Consider the following 22739-nt stretch of genomic DNA (forward strand, 5'->3'; position numbering starts at 1 on the left):
GAGGAGAGCTCGAGCGAAAGCAAACGAACGAGGACAGGACAGGGAGATGCGCTTGTGAAGGAGAGCCTCGGAAAGGAGGGGCGAGCCGAAAACAAAAATTTACCGCCAGGGCTGTGTGAAGTATCTATCATCCTGTGCTAGCGAGTTGCCCCCGGTCGCAGCTTGCTTTCCCTGCAGAACATAAAGCCAAACGTAGCCACGGAAACAGACGCACCACTATGCAGGCCTGACATAGATACGCACTCTCAGATCTGAAATAACCTCCGGCCGAGAGTGCAGCATCATGGGATTCGTTCATGGATGGTCATCGTACTCTCCAGCAACGCACCCCAGAAAGCCGCTTCTGAGAAGGAGAACTCCGTCCGCATAGCGACTAATGCAAAAACATGACGCGAACGAGGTCACCGTTTGGAACATGCGGTCGGTAGTGTCCTCTGTATCTCATCCCTATTAGGTCCCTGCGAGGTGCGTGCTAGGGGCGCTGAAACTCTAGAAAGTCATCCTCGGTATGCCAATGCTATTGAATCTCCTAGAGATGAGAGTGTGTACGGGGAAGCAGTTTGTGGTGTATGTGGGAACACGGGCATTAGAGGAGAGACACAAACAGAGCGCTGTAGAGCGCCGAGATACTCCGCTTGGCCTCCTGACTTGTCCTCTTTGTAGAGGCCTCTTTACTCCGGTGAGGAGCTGTGTGAGCGCGACAACACTATATGTGGAACGTGTTTCGTTTCTACTAAGCTGAGACATGTCCCTCTTTTCAAAAGGAATTTCCACATGCAGTGTTTCGCTGGCCTGAATTGAAGGGGAAGTTAGTTTGACGAAGGAGTACCATCAGTAACGACCCCTGTGACACTCCTACCCGACTTCGGGAATACTCTCATTTTTGCCGTCGACAGAATTCCAGAGCACACGTGGGTCCACGTCCACAGGACAGAAACTCCAGTGGATGGCCATCTGCACCGTATCGTCCGCCTCGATCTCCGGTGTCAGTACTCGTGGCATGTTATCCAAAGAACCCGGTTATGTTGGACAGCCCAAGAAGGCTTGGACGGCTTGGACGTCGTAATAACATGAGCAAGTATTTTTGCTGAAGAGCTCGCTGAGCAGTACGTCAGGCGAAATTTCATTGGAACGGTCGCTTTTTCAGCGGATGCGGGCATGAGACAAAGGCCTCAGGTGGCAAGTCCGTGTGCCGCATCTGCGACGAGGAACCTTGAATGTGATTCGGACACATGTCCCCGTGCAGCTTCCTTGGTGTCGAATGACTCCTACGAGCGCATGAAGCCCGCCGCAGTTCGGGTCCACAATGGTTCCAACTGGTGCAAATGCGATAGGCGGAACTGAAATCGCAGCGGTACCCAGGAGACGGGAGATAGCCGTAGTTAGTTCAAGTATCTGCGTATGTAGTTAGCGGCTCACCATCAAGACACTCGGAACCTGGAGTGCGCGAGTGCCGCTACACCGATATACGCGTCTCTGCGTTCGCCGGTGGCTCTGATGCGCGAAGAGGCTACAGCAGGGCTGTGACAGACCACGCGTCTCCTCGTCTTGTCTCGCGTCGCGTCTCTCCACTGGCCTTTCCCTCTCTCCTGCGAGACATCCGCTTGCCCTCCAACTCGGCAGGGACTTCCAAACGCGCGAAAAAGCGGATGGCTGGTCAGGTGGCATTGCATCTTCGTCGACGCTCCAAAAGGCTGACTCATTTTTTAAGAAACCCGGGCCTCCGTTTCGGGCGCTTGGCTTCCCTTTTCCTTGTTCGAATGCTTGCTAATGCGAATGCAACAAGCGCCATCATGTCTCTCCGTCACCCGCGGAGACACAAGCGTGTAACCCCTGCAATTGTCGCACGCGAGAAATCCTCGCGCTCAGTGGCCGCTACGGCGAGGGCCGGTGAACCCCTTCGAACTGGCAGACTCTTCAGTGTTGGCAGTTTTCACATCCCCCTAATTCTGTGTTTCATGGGCGAGGCGCACTGGCGACCGGTTGCGTTCACGCCCTTCACACTCGGACGGCTATCCCGAGCAAGAAGCGCGGCAGCCGTTCTGCCTTAGACTAGAAAGAGAGGACAGGCACAAAATCCAAACTGGCCCTGGCTGTCGCTCGTCTTACCGCCAGGCGAGCGGCCCAGTCTCATTGTGTGGAGACAAGCTGTTGAGAAGGGGTCGCCAACTGGAGCCGCAAGGGCGGAGAAGGCCGGGAAGCCGTAACCTGCAGCGTCCTTTGTATGCCGCGGCGGACGCCGGAGAAGCGGTGTCCCGTACACTGAGGGATTGGATTTAACTACAGCACTTTCTGGCCAGAGGGGGGAGAAGGGAGAAGCAACGATTGGCAAAATACGTAGGCAGCAACTCGTCGGGGCATCACAGAGGCTCCGACGTCCAATTAAGGTCGGACCAGGTTTCCCTATGTGTTTAACGAGGCTTTGACTACTATCACGTATATGAAAACTCCTCCGTATGTGGCTTTATTGGAGGCGGTTGCCGGTTTTCATTTCCACTTGCGCGTGGCTATGCCCTTTTTGTGTCTTCAAATGGGTAACGGCTCTCCTCCTCATATCTGAAGAGAGACACGACGCCTTGCCGAGAGGCGCTTTTGGACCGAGACGTCGGCGGCGCTTCAGGGGCGTCTTCAGATCCTGCTGTTGTAGTTGTCTGTGCGCCGTGTTTCAGTCTGCCTGAGTTGTCGTCGTACGCGCCACATTTGTGTGACCAGCGAGAGTGCCGTTTACACCGCGAACAGGCGTCTCAGTTGACGCGTGTAGCAATGCTTTCTTTCTCAGAAGGCATCTCAAGGTGCCCTTCATCGTACCGTGCATATTTCTGGCGACTGTATACTCCAACGGAATCGTGAAAAAAGTGCGTGTGACTCAGACAGACGCGCAGGAAATGTGTACGAGAGACCGAGATGACATCAGGGAACGTCGTCTCCTCCCCCTCTTGTGAATTTTGCTCGTTAGAGGGAACGCGCACGCGTCGCTCTCTGTGTCTCTGCGTGGAAGAGTGCGCCCTCCCTTTTGTGCAGGCCCGTTGCGTGTCTGCGGCGTTTCTCTGAGGCAGCACTCTCATCCTGGCTGGTTCGTCAGCGAGGGAACGCCTGCAGCGCCTGCCGGCAGACCACACATTGCCCTAACGAAATCGACGAAAGTCTCTCTCCCGTCTTCTGGATCTGCCAGCCCGAATTCCGTGGTGGTTCAGAAGAGCACTGAATCCCCCTTTGGAACCAGCTCGCGCGGCAGGAAGAACTGTGGAGACCGCCCCGCGAAAGTCTGTAACGCTCGCGGACACGCGCGAACGGTGTTACACCGTCCACCCCGCAGAGGCGGAGTGCAGCGTGCGCTGTTTCATGCCTGTGCGCCTTCGAAAACGTTCCAGTCTCTCGCAAAAGGGGCGCTCGATAATAATACGGAAGGGTGGGAGAAGATGCAGTTGTCCTGTGCGCTCCGGGGAGGTTACCTGGTTTTTTTCTTGTCTTTCCGTCGCCGAGGTGGAGATTCGTCCATTTCTGGAAAGCCGCCAATCTTCTGAATTAGTCGACACACGTCGCTTCGTGGCGGACCAGCAGTTTCCTCTCTTGATCAACTCGCCCGGCACTCGCGGGTTTCTGCCCGATAGAACAGATCCTCGTTGCCGCCTACGCGCACCTGCTCGCGCGTGGCAAGGAGAGCGAGAGGGTGTCGAATTCCTGTCCCTGTCTCCGTCGTCTTACTCTTTTTTGTCTGCCGGTGCGCGTGAGGCTCCCGTCCCTTTTTTTCCGCTGCATTTTTTTTTTCGTGCGGACTGCGGGCAGTTTCTGCGAGGAAGTTGCGGATCCGCGGCATTTTTTGAGGATCAGATCTGCTCGCCCGGCACGATCTCCGACGCGTCTTCAAGGGAGGAGGAGGAGGTTTCCACGGCTGGCGGCGTGTCCGGCGGGCTCTCTCGGTGGCGGCAAATTTTACGGAGGAGATTTGTGTGACACATTCCTTTGTAGTTTGGTTGGCAGGCGGATCTCACACTGCAGTTGAGACACCGGAAATCGCGCAAGTTCCTGTCTTCTGTCGTGCGTTGCTCCACCGCTGTGCCAGTAACTCGCGTGCGGCCCGCCAACTCGCCGTAGGACATCTCCGGCAGCACGTCGGCGGCGTCTTTGTCTCTCTCGCCTGCCTGCGTCGTCTTTTCTTCTGTCTTCCCCTGTCTCACTCCTCGGTTCCTGTCTTCTCGGCCGTTTCTATCACCTTTCGACTGCACTCACTGACAAAGACGCGTGTAGACCTTTCTCTCAGGCGCCGCGTCTTTCCAGTTCGAGCCCGTGGAACCGAGATCGTTGCGTTTATGGGACATGTTTTCGAGTCTCGTAGGCGACAGAAGCTCCGTGGCGCTTTTTTCCAGTTCCTCGCCGGTCACTTTCGGTTCTCTTGGAGATCCGTTGTCTTAGAGTCTCGCGACGACGAGTGGGTTTTTCTTTTTTTAGTTGAATACCCTTTTTACGAGACGTCTCACCGTCTCGTGTGTTCGCGGGAGACAAGAAGACAGAAGTTGACGTGGACTCCTGAGTGTCGTCTTCCTGTCCGGAATCGTGGCCCTGAGTCGTCGTCCTTTCGACACTGCGTGGGCAAAATGTGTTGCAGTCGCGTTTCTATTTTGCCATGATCTTTTCCTCGGAAATTAACGAGGAGTCGCCACCCCCCCCACCCCCTCCCCTTGCCCTCGAGATCCTCAAGGGACAGGGTGAGGAGTCCGTACGACTCAACCCGCGGATTTTTCGTTGTTTTACAGTGTCCGTTTCTTCGCATCCTTTACAGGAGAGCGCCTGCAGTTTCGCTTTTTGACACACGCGCGCAGCCCGTTTGGGTCTCGACGCTTCGTTTTTTGCGGGCTTTGTCGGACGCGTATCCGCCATTGTAGACTTCCGAGAAGAAGTGGACGGGTGGATACACTCGCTTCTCGGGATTTTAACAAGGCGTCTTCAGTCCCTCTCGGTTAATTGCCTGCATTTTTCCCGAACAAGTGGAAACTCGACACTCGAACTGTCAAAAATTCGCCCTGGGTTCCATCCCCGCACCGCCTTCTTCCGCGTCTCGCCGCCGAGCCAGCTTCCCTTTTTTTTGTTGTCGCACACGCGCGCTTCCGTCCCTGGTGGCTTCACACACAGCCTGAGAAGTCGACGCGCGACGCCCTCTTCCACTCAGGTCTCGTCATCAAGTTCAGGTTTTTTCGGCAGGCTTCACGAGGACCGACATATACGTCCACCTGTCTCGTCGGAGACAGGCGCGCGAACGCGGGGAAGCTGAGTCGGGCGTCGCCTTCTTTTCCGACGAAAAAGGCGTATGGTGTTCCGCTCAAATCGGGTTGTCCTCGGATTCTTCGACAGGCAGGGCAAGTGTAGGATGCCTCTTCGCCCCGCGCGGAACCTGGGCGTGTGTGATTGACTGTCTCTTCTTGCGCGGCGACCCACTGCGTCTGGTGTCTCTCTGCGTGTCTTCTCGGCAGTCGGCGCGCGAGTCGAGAAGATGGATAAACTGAACCTACTCTCTCTGCATGTGCCGCCGATGTACGGCGAGCAAGACTTCCCCGAGGCCGAGTCGCTCCCCAGTCGCTACGTGCCGCTTTCGTGCTTGCCTGTGTCGTGCTGGTCCGCGACCAAGGGCTCCGGCGCCTCCTCGCAGACGCTGGAGGAGGGCGACCCCACGGCACCGTGGTCAGTGTCTGCGGACACCGTCTCACCTCCGCTGAAGGAGGTTTCGCTGGACGATAGTCAGACCTCTTCGTCTTCTCCCGTTCTGGTTTCTTCTCAAGTCTTTTCAGCCCCCTCAGAAGCTTCGCAGCCGCAGTCTGCTCTTCTCGACGCAGCCTTCGGCGAGTCGCTGCACAAGATGATGGTCGCCGTCTCCACTGGGCCGGGGGACGACCTCGCGGCGAATTACTCTGCTTCATCTCCGCTCTCCTCTTTCTGCGGCATGGCTCCCGTCGTGTCCTCCGTTGCCCACTCTGACGCCAAGGTCGCCGAGGGCCCGGTGGATGCAGACGGCCTTTTGCATGCAGAGGCGGGCGTGTCTGCGGACGCGTGTGTCTCCGGAGGAGCTTTGGAGAGCTCGGCGCTCGCGGGGTTTTCGGAGGCGGCGAAGACGCCCCTCCCCGACTCGGCTCTCCTGTTTTCTGCGACTCAGACCACAGGCGCGAGCGCACGCGAAGTAGGCAGGGCGTCCGCGAGTGGAGCACAGACGGTTCACCACATGGATGGGACGGTCACCCCCACAACACGCTTTTCCACAGAGCAAGAGGAAGAAGCCAGCGGGGCGGCGGCTCCTGCGGCACTGGCGCTCTCGAGTGCTGGGGCGGCCTCGACCGTCTGCGCCTCCCCCCCGTCGGTCTCCTCGCTTCTCGCCGCCTGCCTCCCGCCGCCCGCCGGAGCGGCTCGCAACCCGACGCTGTTGTCCTCGCTGTCCCCGCCGGCCCCACCGGCAGATCCGCTCCTGTCCTCTCTGCTCGCTGGCGGCGACGGCTTTCTGGCGGAAGATGCAGTTGGGGAGCTCGCGCGCCGCCGCGCCGACGCTGCCCTCGTCTCAGACCCCGTCGCGGGCCGCGCGCTGACCTCGCTTGCGCTGCTGCGAGGCGTCGAGGACTCTCTGAGCCCTGTGGCCTCGACGCAGCGCGAGCTGCAGCGGCTCCTGGAGCTCCAACACGAGCAACAGAGACAGCGGAGATTCCTGGGCAGCGTCGTCAAGGGTGAAGAAGAGGGCGACAGTGACATCGCGAACAAGGCTTTCCTCGGCGCCCTCGAGGTCATGATGCGGCGCGAAGAAGGCGAAGCTGCCAAGGCAGTGCTCGCCCACAAAGCTACACCACACGTCGGCGCAGCCCGAAACGCAACGGCGACTCTCGCGCGAGATCACGTGGCGGCGCCCCCTGCAGGCCCGACGGCCGGCGCCAACACACGCAGCGGTGCCGGACGAAACTCAGCGCCAGGCGCAAGCAACGGAGACTACCCCGAGGAAGATCTTGTGTTGGTTGCGTCTCTGCGAGAGCTGTTGGAGACTCTGCCCAGAAAGAAGGAGGGAGACGCGCGCATGCTGCTCTCTGGAGAAAAGCCCTTCGTGCGGCCGTGTAAGTGTGGACGCAAGAAAGTCTGGGCACCTCGACGTCTCCTGCCGCGCCACAGAAACTAGAGAAAGGCCCGGTCCTCAGTGACGGCTCGCGCTGCTGCCTCTCAACGGGGTGGGGAAGAGGGGGGTAGCCGCGCAGAGTGCAGCCAGTTGAGTTTGGCGTTTTTTTGTCTTTGTGTGCAGATGCGCGTCAAATTGTTGAGACGTGGAAGATCCACCTGGGCGAGACCGGGCGAACGACGCTGAAGAAGGAAATCAGCGAGCGGACGCAGGCCGACGCGACGCTCAAGCGCCGCGTACTGTGCATCGCCAAGTTGAAGATGGCGACGCTGGAGGAGCTCGTTCAGATTGCGGAGATCACCGGTCTCCTTGAGCGGACTCTGCAGATTGCAAACAAATACGAGGCAGAGCGTCAAGCAGCTCCGGTCAGCCGCCAGAACATGTCGCGCCGCGGTGTGTCCGCAGTGTCTGCGCGCGGCGGCGGGGGGCCAGTGACTTCTCCAGCGGTTCGTCCCGCGGCTGTGCAGAACTTCTTGGGCGTCTCGGCGAGTCAACGCGACTCGTCCTCTGTCGCCGCCAGTCCTGCGTCTCTCGCCTCACCGTCTCTTCTGTTCGCCGCGGACGCGTCGCTTCTTTCGGCGGCCTGCTCTCTCTCTGCTGGCGCGTCGGCGTCGTGCTTCTCCACAGGACCAAGTTCGCGTCGCTCGCCGTCGCCCGCCCCTGCGGCCGCGGCCGGAAGCGAGGCTGCGTCGCCGGAGCAGGCGGCGGAAGAAGGTAAAGGCCTCACGCACCTCCTCCACTCGGCGTCGGGCTCTCTCGCGGAGTCTGCCGCCGTGTCGGGTAGCGGCGCTCTGCGCTGGTCTAAGGAGCAAGGCCTGCTTCTTGGGGCGGCTGCCCTGTCCTCGGCGAACCAGCACCTGAAGGCCGCGGCGGCGGGAGACAGCAGCAGCGGCTTGCCGGCCTCTCCGGCCCTCTTCGACTTGGGCGAGTCCGAGCTGTCTGCCGCGGACGCAGCGGCCGCCGGGCTCCTCTCTCTCATCACACAGCAGCAGGCGCGGTCGCAAGGCGCGACTGGCGAGGGCGACGGCGTGGAGACGGCAGCTCCGGTTGTTGGACCAACGGCAACAGAGGGGCTCTTGCTCGCCGCGTTCGGTGGCGACGAAGCCGCAGCCGCGGTCGTCGCGGCTCTCGCGTCGGGCAGCGCGGCGACGCCTCAGCTCCGTCAGAACAAAGTCGACGACGCGATGGCGGGTGCATCGAAGCGCTTACAGAACCGGAGACGTACTCGAAAGCGAAGAGGCAACAACACAGTGAACGCCGCCGGCACTGCGACCCCGGATTGTCAAGGAGCGGAGGCGGTTTCCGCGGGCGGGGAGGGCGCGACCGGCTTGTGCGCGAAGCAGGTCTTACTTGGAAACGAGGATGGGGCCGCCGCAGACTCGGGAGAAGAAAGCGCGCTCAACAGCAGAGCGGGCTGTCTGACGACTGTCGGCGACGAGTTGATGTCCGGCGGGGATGACGATATGGGCGAGGCGAGCGAGCGAGGGCTGAACACCGGCTCTTTGCTGGCGTCTCAGCTGGCTGGAGCGGAGAGCGACGGAGTCGGAAAGGAGACAGGAGACAGCAGGCCGTTTGGCTCCGTGAACTCGCCCCTCCTCACCCTCCTCGAACAGTCCGTGGGGGCAACGATCCAGGCCAGTCGGGGGGGAGTAGCTGACGACATGGAGGAAGGGCCTGATGTCGAGAAGATGAAGGACGTCGAGGCGAAATCCGACATGTTGGTGTCGGCTGTCACCGACGGCACCTCTTCACCCGACGTCTTCGCGGCGCGTGCAAAGACCGCGAAGATGGCTGAGTCTACTTCCGAGGGAAAGGACGGCGACGCGTGCGTGCCTCCCTCCAAGATTCGGCTTGTCGGGGAGCACAGACTAGTGCCGCTTGCGGTGGATGGCGGCGCTGGTCCTAGCTCGTCAGAGCCCGTGTCTGCACAGTCTTCATCGGGACAACGCAGTGACGAAACCGGTGTGCGAGGCAGTCAAAGTGTGGAGGGTGTGGCGAACGAGGGCTTGGCTGGTCTCCTGGTCTCAGACGCGACGAGGGACAGCGACGCGGACAGTCGGAGCACGACTAGCGGCCGCAGCGTGAGCCTAGGCAGCAGCTGTATTGGCGGCGCGCCGGTCGCTGCGCCTCCGCAGACTTCGCAGGCGGCGGCAGCGGACGCGCAAGAGGACGTGCAGGCGTGTTCACTGCGTCTCAGTGCTGCACTCAAAGAGGAAGCAGAACATGGTGGCGCGTGTGGGCTCCACGAAGCTGTCGCAACTGCCCTTCGGTGCGCAGCCAGTTCCGCTGATTCGGCGAGCGCAGGCATGCCGAGCGATGCCTTCGCGGAGGCGTGCGCAAAGGAGGCGCAGAGCCTTCTCGACAGAGCCGTACGGGCAAACCTCGCGCTCGGGCTAACGTAAGTGCTGCACTCGCGCTTTCGGGATTTTTAGTTCTTGCATCGCTCTACTGCGCGCTTGCTTGAGTGGAATGCGAATATTTGTATAGGGCTTGCCGCCAGAGTGTTTCCTAATGAAGCTGCAGCTGCATGTGGATTGAGATCCGTGTGGTCTCCCGCGGTGTCTCGCACACGCGGCTCTGTCTGTGTCGTTCCGGTCGCCGGGAGATGTTCATTGGAACAGTGCATGCTTCTTTTTTCTTCAGATCTAGCCCAAACGCAGACGAGGACGTGAGCCAGGGAGGCGCTCGGGGCTTCAGCCGGAAACGCAGCCGCCAAGATGACGCACTGGAACTCCATCCCACGCTCCAGGTGCTCAGTACAGTTTGCGTCATGTATCTCAAGGAGGTGAGTCCTCGAACTCGTCTTTTTAGTCAATGTGCACACTCTGCCGCGTCAGAGTATGCGATTGGAGTGGCAATCCCAAGAATGCGAGAGCCGCAGATGGAGTCTTTGTCTGTGTCTCAAGTTCCCGTTGGTCTCTTATTAATAACTCCTTGAGCGAGTTGTGTCCGTATTATGAGTCGACTTGCACACCTCTCTTCAGTCTCGGGGCGCAGTGTGGACTGGCTTTTTCGGTGTTCATTGTTTGCCTGCAGAAGGTGCTGAGCGGAAGCACGGAAGCCGGGTCCAGGTGAAAGTGCAGTCGTGACGGTGATCTGCCGTCCTTCACCGGACTCGCTGCTGCCGAGAGAGGAGACAACGAACGAGTGCGTTCCTCCTTGTTCTCCCGAACTCACTCACGCGAGGCACACACGAAATGGCCGCTGCGCATGCACTGCTGCACGCCTGAGTCTGTTCGCGCCCGGCGGCAGGTGGGGTCTGTTGATCTTTCTCGAGGGAATTGTTGCTTCGATGTGAGACGGCTTTGAGAGGGAGTGATCAGGTCTTTGTGGTGGGGGCTCGTGTACATGCTTGCATGCGAATACCGATTTTCTGCGCGGGTCATCAGCGTCGGTCCTTCATACTCTATTTCGGCAGTCGATGGTGCATGCCTTCACACCGAGCAGGACGGCGTGCACGTGTGTATACGAAAATGTATACAGACATCGACACAACTGTGTGTATGTGGGAGTGCGCCGGCTCGAGTCTTTTATCTGTAGAATCCTGCCCTGTCGGCGAGCGAGTGGTCGGTTCAGCGTGTGCTCGTGAGGCGGAGCGGCTGTGTGGTATCGCATTTGTCCGCGATCTGGTGGGGGTCTGCATTCTTTGCCTTTTTTCAGCATTTTTGACGCTCCTCGCGCGTTCAGGTTAGGGTGGGACATGTGTCTTGCAATTGAGCGTGTTCGAGCTCACAACTACTTTTGAGCGATAAGACCGCATATAGTATGCGTAGTATGCGTGCGGCTGCGGGAAACACGGGAACATTGCTTTCTCTTTCGACTGCCAGATTTTCCCTCCGTATTCGATTTTCAGTACAGATCATAGGGCAGTACCTGCGTCTGAACTGCGATGCCGCACGCGAGCTCCTGCGCCATTCGCTGTGTATGATCAGAAAGGGAGCTTCTCGACGTCTAGATATATGTATGTAAACATGTACATATGTGTATATCCTGGTACGCGCTGCCAAGTGTATCAGGCAACGGAATGCATTTTTTAAAGGGAGAGAGACAGTTTGGCGGTATGTACTCTCCCGCGTCTTCAAAGTTTCATTTTCGTGTTGCTGAGCTCGGCACCGGACTGCAGAAAGCAGGCAGTCGGAGCACCTCAAGTCGTGTCGGTTTCTGTACGTACACATCTGCGTGTGAAATGCGGGAGGGAAATTGACTCCTCGTGTCTCCGGTTAAATGAAATAAGTGCATCTTGTCGCTATCTTTCGATCCGTCTTTGTCACGAAATTGTTCAAGAACTCGGACTTGCTGCGCTACAAAAGCTATTGTCTTTCATGCGCCTAGGGTGGCTGCGGTGTCCTGTCATGCGGGCCCTTCGTCGTTGCTTTTGAAATAAATTTCGGTATGTTGATGTGGTGCACGCAGTCGCAATCACATCCAGCGGAGAGGAATATAGGAGCCCACATCCGGAAAGACACTTGAACAGCTCGATAGACATAGTGACCCTCTGAATACTTGTAAGTAGAGCCACTATTCCAGCGGAAGCGATGACTGTTGCACGCGTGCGGTGGAACTCACGACTCACAAAGGAGAGAGGAATGCGGCTGCATCCAGTCGAAGTTCGATGTCCGTTTTTAGCACAATAGGGGGGGATCCCGTTGTATCGGCGGATGCTCTCTGGTGTGAGACCCTCCTTTTTCTAAGCAGTCCGTTAGGCTGAAGATAGTAGTGGTCAACCCGCTTGTTATGCCAGTGCTGAGGCCATGAGCATCTCTCGGGTCTCGCTCGAGAGTCAAGTAGAGATGCGCGTTCGCCTCGCACCAGCGGCTTCCGTGGAACTTTGTGGAGCACCGGAGGGGCAGAGGTGCTTTTCAGGCGGCGAGTGAAATGGGGCACGGGTGAACGCATTCTTGTCGATGTGCACGTCTCTGATTTCTGAGTACGATGGATTTCGACGTGTTTTAAGTCGCCGTACTCGTTTTGAGTGAACAGGGCGCATTGGATACTCCCTCTCACTCATTGCACCGTTCATCTTACAGAAAGCCTTCTTGCATCATGTCCACTCCCCAAGTAACAGGGTCCGCTGTTTGTGATTCATGCCTCGTGAAGGAAAACCCGAGGCAGGGCTGTCGGAAACGGGCTCCCAAACCGGCTCCTTCCGTTCGGGGCCAATAAGTTTGATGCTATGAAGAGAAGTTGACATGGTTCAAGGATTTTCGCAGTCATGGGGAGACCGTGCCCACAATAGACAGGGTCCACCGTTTTCTGAATATTTCACCAACCGCAGTGGAACAGTTGGATCACTTTGACACTTGCACTCCATAGTCACTTGGCTCGCGATGACGCACTAAGAAAGTGCTTGGTGCATGCATGTGTCTCCACGGAATTTCCAAAGCAGTCAACAGTCGCTTTTGTGGTAAGTCTACATCGGTTACTTTTTTCCGCTCGTGCAAACTATACTCTGTTCTTCCCCTGTCAGCTTCGTTGTCGTTTCCCTTGCATCCCAGTCTTCCCTGAGACACTGCTGGAGGGCCATGGATATCTCTAAAAAAAGGCAGCAGGTTCTGGGGAGCCTTTGGGGCGCTAGGGGGCCTGACCAACAAGCCCTCCAGTTGACCCCGTATATGGCGGAAGAGCTGGTTCAGCGTTTAACATTTGTCGAGCTGCAAGATATCTGCTCCCCACAGTAAGTGAAAAACCGCCCTAAATACAACTTTCGCAGCATCTCGGGGTATGCCGCCGTAAGCACGTCTCCCACTCAGTGGCTTCGAATGTTCGCCGAAATCCTCGTTTGCACTGACGGCCTAGTCTGCACGCTGACGCTACTTCAAGCGCAATAGAGGCGAGTCTGCCGCGTGACCCAAATCTCCAGTGCCTCCAGTGTTCCTTTTTCAAGAAATCTCAAGTGCAGCTCACTTCACTCGCTTAGAAAGGCGCCCAAATACGCGTGTGGGCTGGTGCCTTTTGCTTAGCTCAGCTGAGGTGTCGTTCGGCTTCCGTTGTGTTCTATGGAGTGCTCATGTATCTCCACGCAAGCCCCGCCCTCTAGATCCCACGTCGTACACACCAGCGAGGTGCTCTGCATTTTCTCGAACTAATGTGCGACCAGAATCGCTCAAAATTCATGTTGGGGGGGTGCATTCGCTCGGGTTAAAAAAAAGCAGCCACCACCACTCCTGAAAACAAGACAAGAGTGCATTTCCGCATGGAGGCGTACGCCTGGTGTAGTCCCGCAACGCAGGGCAGGACTGCTGAGCACGCCAAAGACCGGAGACCGCGGGCTAGAGAAAGACAAATATTTTAGTGGCCCCACCTCCGCGACTGTCAGCGGCAGCGTCGAAACATAGTTTTGGTGCCAAATACGTGCAGTGGCCAGAAGCGCTGCAGATAGTACAAGCATGCTATTCTTTTAGTCCCTCCGTCGCTTCTGCTGCGTGAGACTTACGGGTACCACTAAGGTTCTGCCTCACGCTTCTCTCATTCAAGTGTACACGACTCCCATGGAGCTGTTAACCAAGACATGCACAGATGAAGGCAACTCTGTCGTCGGGTGACGCCTCTAGGAAATGCCTTGTTTGCGCATGTCGAACTAAACTCCGCACCGTTTTCGTCGGCAGCTGGTATGCGTCCGCGAAAGGAATGGTCGGTAAACGCATACACGTTTGCAATGCATCGCACAGCTGATTCAGACTTGGGAACGCCGCTTTCAACCCGGCTAGCAAGGGTTCAGGCGCCTCATAATGTGCAGCCTTGCACCCTGTTCAGATGGTACGCTCACCACGAAGTTATCGAGCAGATCAACTTGTACGCTCACAAGCAAGCGGCTGCGGCGACGGACGAGTTTGTCATGGACATGATTGTTAATGCCGACAAAGTAAGCCGCGTACGGACTCGCCCGCTAGTCACTTCCCTGACTGAAAACGCGCTCTCAAAGCGTCACCGCAAGGACGCACGACTCTCTCTCATTATTCCAGCATGCAGCAAGCGCGTTCGGGTGACGGCGAGTTGTGAGGAGGTCGATCGTGAAGCAAGTGTCCTCCTTGAATGTGTGAAATGCGCGAGGTTCGAGCGCGAGAGTCTGGAGCGCCTGTGCCGAAGACAGTGTCGCAGTCGTTTGGAAGCAAATCAGCGGCACGCGAGGAGGAGCGGACACCGCTTCCGTTGAGAATGCCACTGAACACAACAATCGTAGCAAAAAACTCAAAGAATAGCGCGGTGAAACTATGCAGGTTTATAGACGTGTTGCACTCAGGTACAGCGTCAATCTTTTTCGAAAGATGCTCAAGCTGGTCCCGCTTCTGGTTCGCGTCTGCCTGCAGGTATCAATCCTGATAGAAGAGCTCATCAGTCTCGAACTTTGGGGAGAAAAGGTCTTTCCCTTGTTAAAGTCGCACATGACAACGCTGCCGTCTATCAGGAGCTATATTCCGGTAACGCGACCCTCAGAAAACTCACTCAGTCTTGCTCCAGTAACCCTACAAGAAGGGAGACGCCTAACTTCCCAAAAGTGCCGAAAAGCCAGCGGAGTGTGCATAGGCCCCGGTATCCCCCCTGACGCCACACTTTCTCCATCTGCTGTTCAGCAGAAATGGTGGCCTTGGCCTCGTGGCCATGCGTTCTTCTGTAGGCGTAGCGCACGCGGACGCGCTAGATGCTGCCTTCGTCGTTGCTTCTGCCTCCTGCGAGCATTGTATTCGCATGCCCAGAAACCGCATGCCCTGCATTCAGTTGCGGGTTCTCCGCTGTTTACTGTATTCGACCTACATTTAGATCGGAGAGAACGGATAGCTTTGCGTTGTCTCGCCGGCCGCCGCCTGTCGTTGCAAGCTGCCGCTTAGATCGAACTGTGTAGATCGGCCAAGGTAATCCGATAGCCGCGTTGCCACGTCTAGGGTAGCTCAGAGTCACATTTCATGTCACAGAGCAGCAGAAGCAGCCTACGTCTGGACTGCTGGTCTACAGATTTACCATGAAGCCCTCCTCATCAACCTGCTCGAGGTCTTGCTCTACCACAAGACTGCTGCTCAAGCAGCTGGGGACTACATTGTTGATCTTGTTGATTACATCAACAGAAAAGTTATTTACCTGCTAAGCCGGTCAGCCAAAGTCGCGAGCGCATCTAGATCAATCTAGCACTTTTATCGCCTCGGTGTACTCATTTTTATGCGTTTTCTCTACACGCGTGTGACTTCACATGGTCTAGTATCCATACGCCTGTACTTGCACACGGTTATGGAGCAGCTCCAGGGTCTCTCCAGCCATTGGTTAGAGCAGTCACTGCGAACTCTCCGAGCAGCTACAGAGAGGCATTCATGTACGCCTAGTTTCTGCGCACAATTGATACGCAATCTATGCCTATGCCCTCGGCTTACAAATCCTGCCAGACGCCTACATGCAGGGCTCAGCTGCGGAAGCGTCACTAGTTCGTGCTCCGCAATAGGGTGGAGACACAGCGAAGAGAATCGGACGGACCTTCCGGAGTCTATTCTTCCCACAACATCGGGGTACGCTTTTCCCTCAGGGATGCATCGCAGCTGCACAGCCCGTCGCTTAGCCTGGAGAGCGGCGCACAGGGGGCCTTGCCTTCAGACGAAGAAGAGCTTGAACGCCAGCAGCTAGACTGCAGATACAAAATCTGCATGACATGCCTTTCCATTCTGCGATTCATCACTGACCACCGCGAAGGGCTTCCCGTCACAGTGACGACGCGTCTGCTAGATCAGCACGGTAAGGAGGTTACCGCATGGCGGCGTCGCCTCGAGCGCCCGATCCCTTCGCTGCCTGTGCGCCCGTACATCTACAGAGAGTGGAGCGAGGCAGAGCGTAAACAAAGAGACGTCTTCACAGCCGCTATCGAACAAGATGTGCACAGGAGAAGCGGCTAGACTCTCAAAAATATGAGGCTGCAATTGCCGCTCCGCCTTGGCTGGTCACGGTTATTCAGTGTGGCTCGGCGCTGGAGGTTCTCCACTCCAGGAGTGTTTTTGTTCAGCGCCGTAGTCCTCGCATCAGCGCGCACCTCAAGTTCGGTTTCCAAACTCTGTGCCGCCCGCGGGTGCCGACCGTGGGGTTTCTGTTTCCCTATACACGCGTAGGCAACGAAAGGGGCTAAGCGAAACATATTTGCTCCTATAAACGAGCCCTGAAATCGCTGGTGCGTACGCAGATATGCTCCTTTCCCTCGTGACGCTGATGGAGCGGAAACCGTGGTACCGGACACGCCGTAGCGGAGAGACAGAGTTCTTCGAAGACCAACAGTACGTTTCTTCTCTTCTCCTTGCAAGCGCGCATGCCAACTACGAATGACTCTGCAGATACTATTAGAGACTCCACACCGCACCTACGAACTCTATACTATGTCGGCCTGAGGAGTCGCGGCAGCGTCGACCCCGCCTTTCCCGGCATTCTGATCTTCCGTGCTTTGCTCTCTCGTGTGCACATCATCGCACCCAAACACAGTAAATTACTAGCCTTCCGGTTTCCACCTCTTTTTTCTCTCCGCCTAAATGCATGGCTGTGTGTTCACGCTATCGCTGGGAGCCTGTTCACGGGTGCGACAGCCTGAACCCCTCGCGCGCGCAGGTGGATCCTTCAGAGGAGCGACGAAGCGAGCATGCCTAAGGTCCAGGCACAGGTGGGGTCTGCAGGTAGATTTTACCAACGAGCTCTGGCTGCCACGCAAACGTGTGCTTCCCCATGGCGCACGGGGCTTCGCAAAAGTTCATAGACAAACCGGAGAAAACATCTGCAATCCGCGGCGTTCTGCTGTCTCCGTACTCTCTCCCTCTCTGCCTGCCCTTCGCCCCCCGTCCAGGTCTGGCTGGTAATTTACAACCTCGTCATGGATCAGGAATGCAGAAACAGGCAAGGAAAGGACAAACATTTGCCAGTCCCGAGGGGGTTGTTCCTACAGTACAAGCCGCTACGTGGTAGTTCCGTTTCGAGGGCGGCGCTCCTCTCCTAGGTGCCGAGGTTTGCGTTTTTGTTGAGTCCGGCTTTTTCCGTTAGCCACTAGAGAGTGGGGGTAGGCCGAGAAACCGCTCATTTACGGACACTGTACCCCCACACATTCTTTACACGCGCCGCCTGTCAAATGACAGACTCAAGTCGCTGTCTCGCAGCTCACTGCCATAGAAAACCGTGGAATAGGCTTCACCGCCCCTGCGAGTTCCTCGCGGAGATATACAGTGGAAACACTTCGTGATCAGCTTCTCACGCTTATGCGTCTCTTGGCTGCCTCGCAGATACGAGATGACTACTTACCGACGAGACACGCTCTTGAGAGTAAGGGCATGCTCATCCTCTTCGTATTCTATCGATCAGGCACCACGCGAAGAGAGACATGCTCGCGTATAGCGTTGCGTTAGTACGTTCCCATGTGTATATATGCAAAAACCATACGCCTGCTTCTGCTTGTGTTGAGGCGGCCGTTCTGGGGAACGACAGGTCTACGATTCTCTACTAAGTGAATGTTTGATTCCGTCTCGCATGTGTTTCCATTACAACCGGGTGAGAACTGCTGTGACCAGCTTCGCAGGCACCTGAACGAAACTGTGCATGACCAGATTCCGCCACTGGCGGACCTGCATCGGGCTCTCGAGGTGAGAAGAAGACCTGCCGCTTGTGCAGCACTGGAAAAAGGGAGTCGTGAAGGCTGCCGCATCAGAGCGTTCATGGTACCCGAAGCCTAGATATGTCTTCGTCTCTTCGGAGTTTCCTTGTTCTGCACGGTGACGGCGCTGGAGCATCTCCCGTCGCGTCCTTCCTCGTAGCAGCCGGTTCACGAGGAGACGCGGACGTAGTTGAGGGTGTGTGAGTCTCTTCAGCAACTGGCGATTGCAGGCCAGCGCCCCGAGGAGAAGCGGAGCGTCCCCCCGATTTTGGTGGAACTCGTGAGGTCACCCGGGGCGCCTGCCGCTTCCTGCGGTCTGTGCGCGCTGTCGTTATTTCTCTTGTCTACCTCCCAGATTCCCCCTCCGTTTTTGCGCCCCTATTTCTAAATGTAGAGCTGTTGCCATCCCGTAGTGCCCCAGTTCCCCCGAGGGCGTTAGTAGCTCGACGGCGTTTGTAGGCCCTTTGGTGTCGGAAGTCTTCAACGTTAAACTGACCGTGACGAAAAAGGAGCCCAGCGCGTTACGTACGCAGTTGCTAACCCCACCTGAATGCACAAAACTGCGCGACGCTGTATAGATCGAATACCGCCGAGATAATGGTACACAACTGTCAACAGTGCAGAACTGCGGTCTCTTTTGTGGTGGGGTGTGACAGCGCCGTCGGTCCACCGCTTGCCTGCAGTTAATCAGGACTCTGTATTTACCGACGCATCTGTATAGGGCCATACATATGCCATACATATTTCTGGGCTGGACAGGAAAGGACGAGTTGGACCCACAACCCCTAGAACGGTCGTGGCTCTATGATTCTGACGTGCACGTGCTTCCGCGCTGACTGGGTTTTCTGGTCGGTAAACAGAGCGCCGATGTTCGAGAAAAACTCCTCCATGCATACGAAGGCAAGTGGGAAGAACTAGCGGCGAAGCAAAAGAGAGAGCTTAGCGAAGCAAAGCCTGAGGACCTCAACCGCATCTGCAGCTTGATGATGTCCATGCCGTTGGAAACCTTAACTACCAGCAAGCGCTGCAGAGCATGCGGCCGCCATGTACGTCGAGTTTGTTTCGAGGGAGCTGCCGCAAGACTCAGACCCAGATTTCCGCCAACATACTTTTCTCGCTGTCATCTCGGAGATGACCGTCCAAGACACTGTTCTCTACTGAACGCGTGAATCATGAGCATGCTGCGCTACAAACCCTCTGACTCGGCTACAACCTGAAATGCTATATATGCAGGGTCCCACTTTCGAAGAGGGCGCCGGCAAAGGGTTCGCCCGCTGTTGTCTCATGTCTCTTTGCAGTTACCGCCTTGACGGTAACACATGCATTTTGCGAGACTGCATACATGAATGGTGTACTGGACTCTGCTCCGTCAGCGTTTCGTCGCTTGCGCAAAATACTCATCTAACCACATATATATTATATAGGGTATGCCGCGGTGGAGGAACTCGTAGGTGGTTTAGTGAGACCACGAGGGGCTATTTTCTGCCATTTTTGTCTTCCCCGCAGGCTGATCAGAGATGCGCCAAATGCAAGGCGGAATGGTATTGCAGCCGCGAGTGCCAGATTGGCGACTGGAGGAGCCATAAAGACTTCTGCAGTGCCGCTTCCCGCACGACTGATTGCAGGTCATGACCCCGTAAAAACTGCGACGAAGACCCAAGAAAGCCCGCAAGTTTACTTCCACTCGTTTGTCTCTGCCTCTATCTGCATCCTACGCATCACACTGTTCCTTTTCCTGTGCTCTATGGAATTTTTTTTGAAGCGTCTTGACCGTCGGATGATATGCTATAGTTATTGGCCGCGCTGTGCTTTGTACACGCGTTCACCCTGCGGAGCTATACGATCACTTCGCGTGAGCGCTGGTGTGCTTGCTCAAGAAGCTGCCTTTCCTGGAGCCGAAGGATATTTCTCAATCGCTCTGTTGGTATGCCTCGCGAAAATCAGACTTTGTGCCAGTTGTGTACTACCTTCCTTGGTTTCTTATGTACTCGCTGACGTCCGGTCTTTTGCGTCTTTCGTCACTTGTTTCTATTCCTTTGGCATAACACCCACGAGGTCACAGGCTTCGGCAGCACCGGTCCCTATTTTCTTGTTGCGTCGTGCCTCATTGGCTATCCTCCATTTTCGCGGCCCCCTTGCAGCAGGCCTACGCAAGCAACCAAATCGTACTGTAAAGCTCATGCAAGACCGGAAATGGCTTCCTGTCCACAGTGAAGACGCAGGGTACTATGCCGCAAGACTTCCAGCCGACTGAAATCCTTGTCTCTTGCGAGTGATGCGTGGCCCTTCAAAAAGCTGGCAACGTGTACTTGACATCCGTACATATATATATATATATATATATATATCTACCTACGTAAGCGACGTTTCAAATACGTGTGCCGCTGTTTTTCCTCACACGGAGGCACCCTTTGTATCTGTTCGTCTATTGGTCCACCGCCTTCGCCCTTGCATCGGGCCGTCAGCAGGGGGCCGGAAGACAGCAGAACACTTGCAGAACGGTCCCCGCTTTCCGCATGGTGGCGATGGGACACCGCAGTGTGCTCTGCGACCACGAAACTATCAAAAACAGTGCTCCTCGCGTCACTTTCGGAAAATACACATATGCGGTGGTCCACAGAGGTATTACATGTGTAGTGTCCTGTCAGATCACAGTGGCTTTGCCTCGAGAGCTGCAGTCTGGTATGACGAAGCCGGGTTGACCGATATGTCACTGCCACTGCGGTAGGCGCACGTCGCGATGCGCATGCAAAAAAAAGACACGAGCGCTCTCTAGTACCATAGATGTACTGTTCTCTGAAAAGAGACCGAGACAAACAACTTTGCTCGCGCAGCACAAGCTCCCATGCACCATGGCATACCCTTAATGGTACTTCACTGACTATACAGACGGTTATTGCCGCACAGGGCAGCCCTCCTGGCATCCCCTGCCTCCGAGCGAGGCCATCGACGAGAGAAAGCTCGACCAAAATCGAGCGGGAGAGACTTTACGGACGCAAAATCATACGTACCATGCTGCTTCTCTGCCATCGACGGGAAAGCCACCTGCGGTCTGCCGGTTACAAAAATCCAATGCGCATTCTCCTGACACGAACAACGATGCAAACACACGGGTAGTCTTGAGAGTCTGACACAACGGGCGCTACTGGAATTCTTCGCGCATTCAACGTGGTTTGCGACTAGTCACATTGAGCGGCTTGCATATGAAGAGCCACAACCACACTGCTCGCATGAGCGCTAGGACGGCCGAGGATTTTTCCAACTTTCCGCGCGCTGGGACGTGGACGAGCACATGCGGATCCGTTTGCCCTCATTTGCGCATATATCCGCAAACGACCGGCGCAGGAGGCGCCGTACCTGATGACCCGCAGTTCAACGACCGAGACTTCCTGGGCTTGTGTATCCGCGACCTTAACGCTGCTGGGTGAGGCAACGTTGGAATTTCCGACGGCGGAAAGCGCCCCGATAACATGGAGCACAGCAGAAGCATTCCGGTTGCCTCCCGCCTCTGGGGTTTGAAGGCCCCGTGGGGCTGCCACGAGGAGACCAAGCGAAACTAGAGCCGACACCTGAGGTAGCTTCATCTCGCTGCCAAATCGTTGAAGTTACTCTAGTGAAAAACGGTATGAGAGAATACAGGAATGAAATATCACGTGGAATGTGGCATCCAAGAGCGGGGAAGGATAACTCGGGAAATCTGCGTTTGAAAATTTGTCGAAAATGACTCAAGGTTGCCACCGCCTCGCAGGTCACAGTCCGTGGACACGCCCGCACCGGTCGTCACCAGGGTCCACGGTTGCATGCCTACAACCACGTGAGGCCGGGCCCCAGAGAGGGGCTATTGGGACGGTACCCCGAAGGGCTGTCGGGTCGCACAGCTTGCAAGGCTGAGCAACTCAGTCCATGTCCGGAGAACCAAACGAGGTCTGACGAAGTCTCCTCTTATCATCTCATGCATGTTGTTCAGCAGCCCAGCACGGTCCACGCGGTCCGCACGAGTTGCAATGTTTACCGAGCTTCGAGCTAGTCGCCCGACCCCGCCTGCACGGGCAATCGCGTCTGCAAGCCTGCGTGCCTTCTCCTCTATCTCGATTACGGCGGACCCCATCCGGCGTCTCCGCCATGACAGCCCCCTTCCAACTATACGTTGGTGTGCAAGCCATAGGCGCGCTCTTATGCGTGCACGTCGTCAGTTTCGTGTCCCTATTTTCTGACTTTCGACCTGGATCATCCCCGCGACTGTATGCTCCTGCCACGGACTTTCAATCACGAAGGGGGCCCTACATTCTCGGTGAAGCCAGTAAAGAACTTGATATGTTTGCTTCAGGGGCTTTTCTGCGGCCGCACGACCAGCGTCAGCCAGCAAGAGAGCAGCCACGTAGTCCTCCACCACCGCGCCGGTGCCTTACTTCCACGGTTTCAATCATGCGTGTGTCCCCGTCGGCGGAGTGTCTTGGCCAGCTACAGTATTTTTCGAGGAGTCACGCAGATATTTGACTGAGTGTCGTGGAAACCCAGACACTCACCGGTCCCGGGGGTAGTATATAGCCGAGGAAAACAGTGGCTATAGCAAGTATTTTCAAAACTACACCAGATATCAGGCAGGTGTTGAATAGCTCCAGCTGGAGATATACATTCCTCGAAACATGTGAATTAAGATACACAAGAAAGCGAAGGAAGCAGTTGTTGCATGCAAAAACGCAAATGCAGCGGCAGTGTGGGTCTTCTCGAATGGCTATTGTAAGGAGACATAAAACTAGACTCGTACAACGCACGTAATACGAGCCCAGATATATAGAATATAGTTCGTAGCACCAGCATTGGAACTCATGAACACTCACGTAGAGGCCATAGCAGCATTCAAAGCTCGAATTTCAGATAAAAGAGCGACTAGGGGCTAACAAATCCGAACGGTCAGCCAGTTTTATTATTTGATGAAATTGAAAAAGCACATATTTAATAGGAAAAAAATCATTTAGTAATTTTTTAACGCAAAAA

General features: G+C 56.2%; 1 protein-coding gene across 1 annotated transcript; it reads left to right on the forward strand.

Annotated features, from left to right (window-relative positions):
• Positions 1–4624: 4624 nt before the first annotated feature.
• On the forward strand, positions 4625–19373 carry BESB_058710 (uncharacterized protein; the record flags this gene model as incomplete). Its single annotated transcript, XM_029364285.1, has 18 exons — positions 4625–4706; positions 5469–7082; positions 7265–9539; positions 9785–9926; positions 10178–10212; positions 10802–10828; positions 12609–12815; positions 13895–14003; positions 15092–15225; positions 15651–15856; positions 16296–16386; positions 16712–16763; positions 16944–17029; positions 17374–17413; positions 17659–17730; positions 17956–18026; positions 18604–18787; positions 19248–19373. 18 exons carry the CDS (start codon positions 4625–4627, stop codon positions 19371–19373), a joined length of 5553 nt encoding a protein of 1850 aa, XP_029218993.1.
• Between the last annotated feature and the right edge of the window lie 3366 nt (positions 19374–22739).

Source organism: Besnoitia besnoiti, chromosome V, assembly GCF_002563875.1.
Source record: "Besnoitia besnoiti strain Bb-Ger1 chromosome V, whole genome shotgun sequence".
Classification (NCBI taxonomy): Eukaryota; Apicomplexa; class Conoidasida; order Eucoccidiorida; family Sarcocystidae; genus Besnoitia; species Besnoitia besnoiti.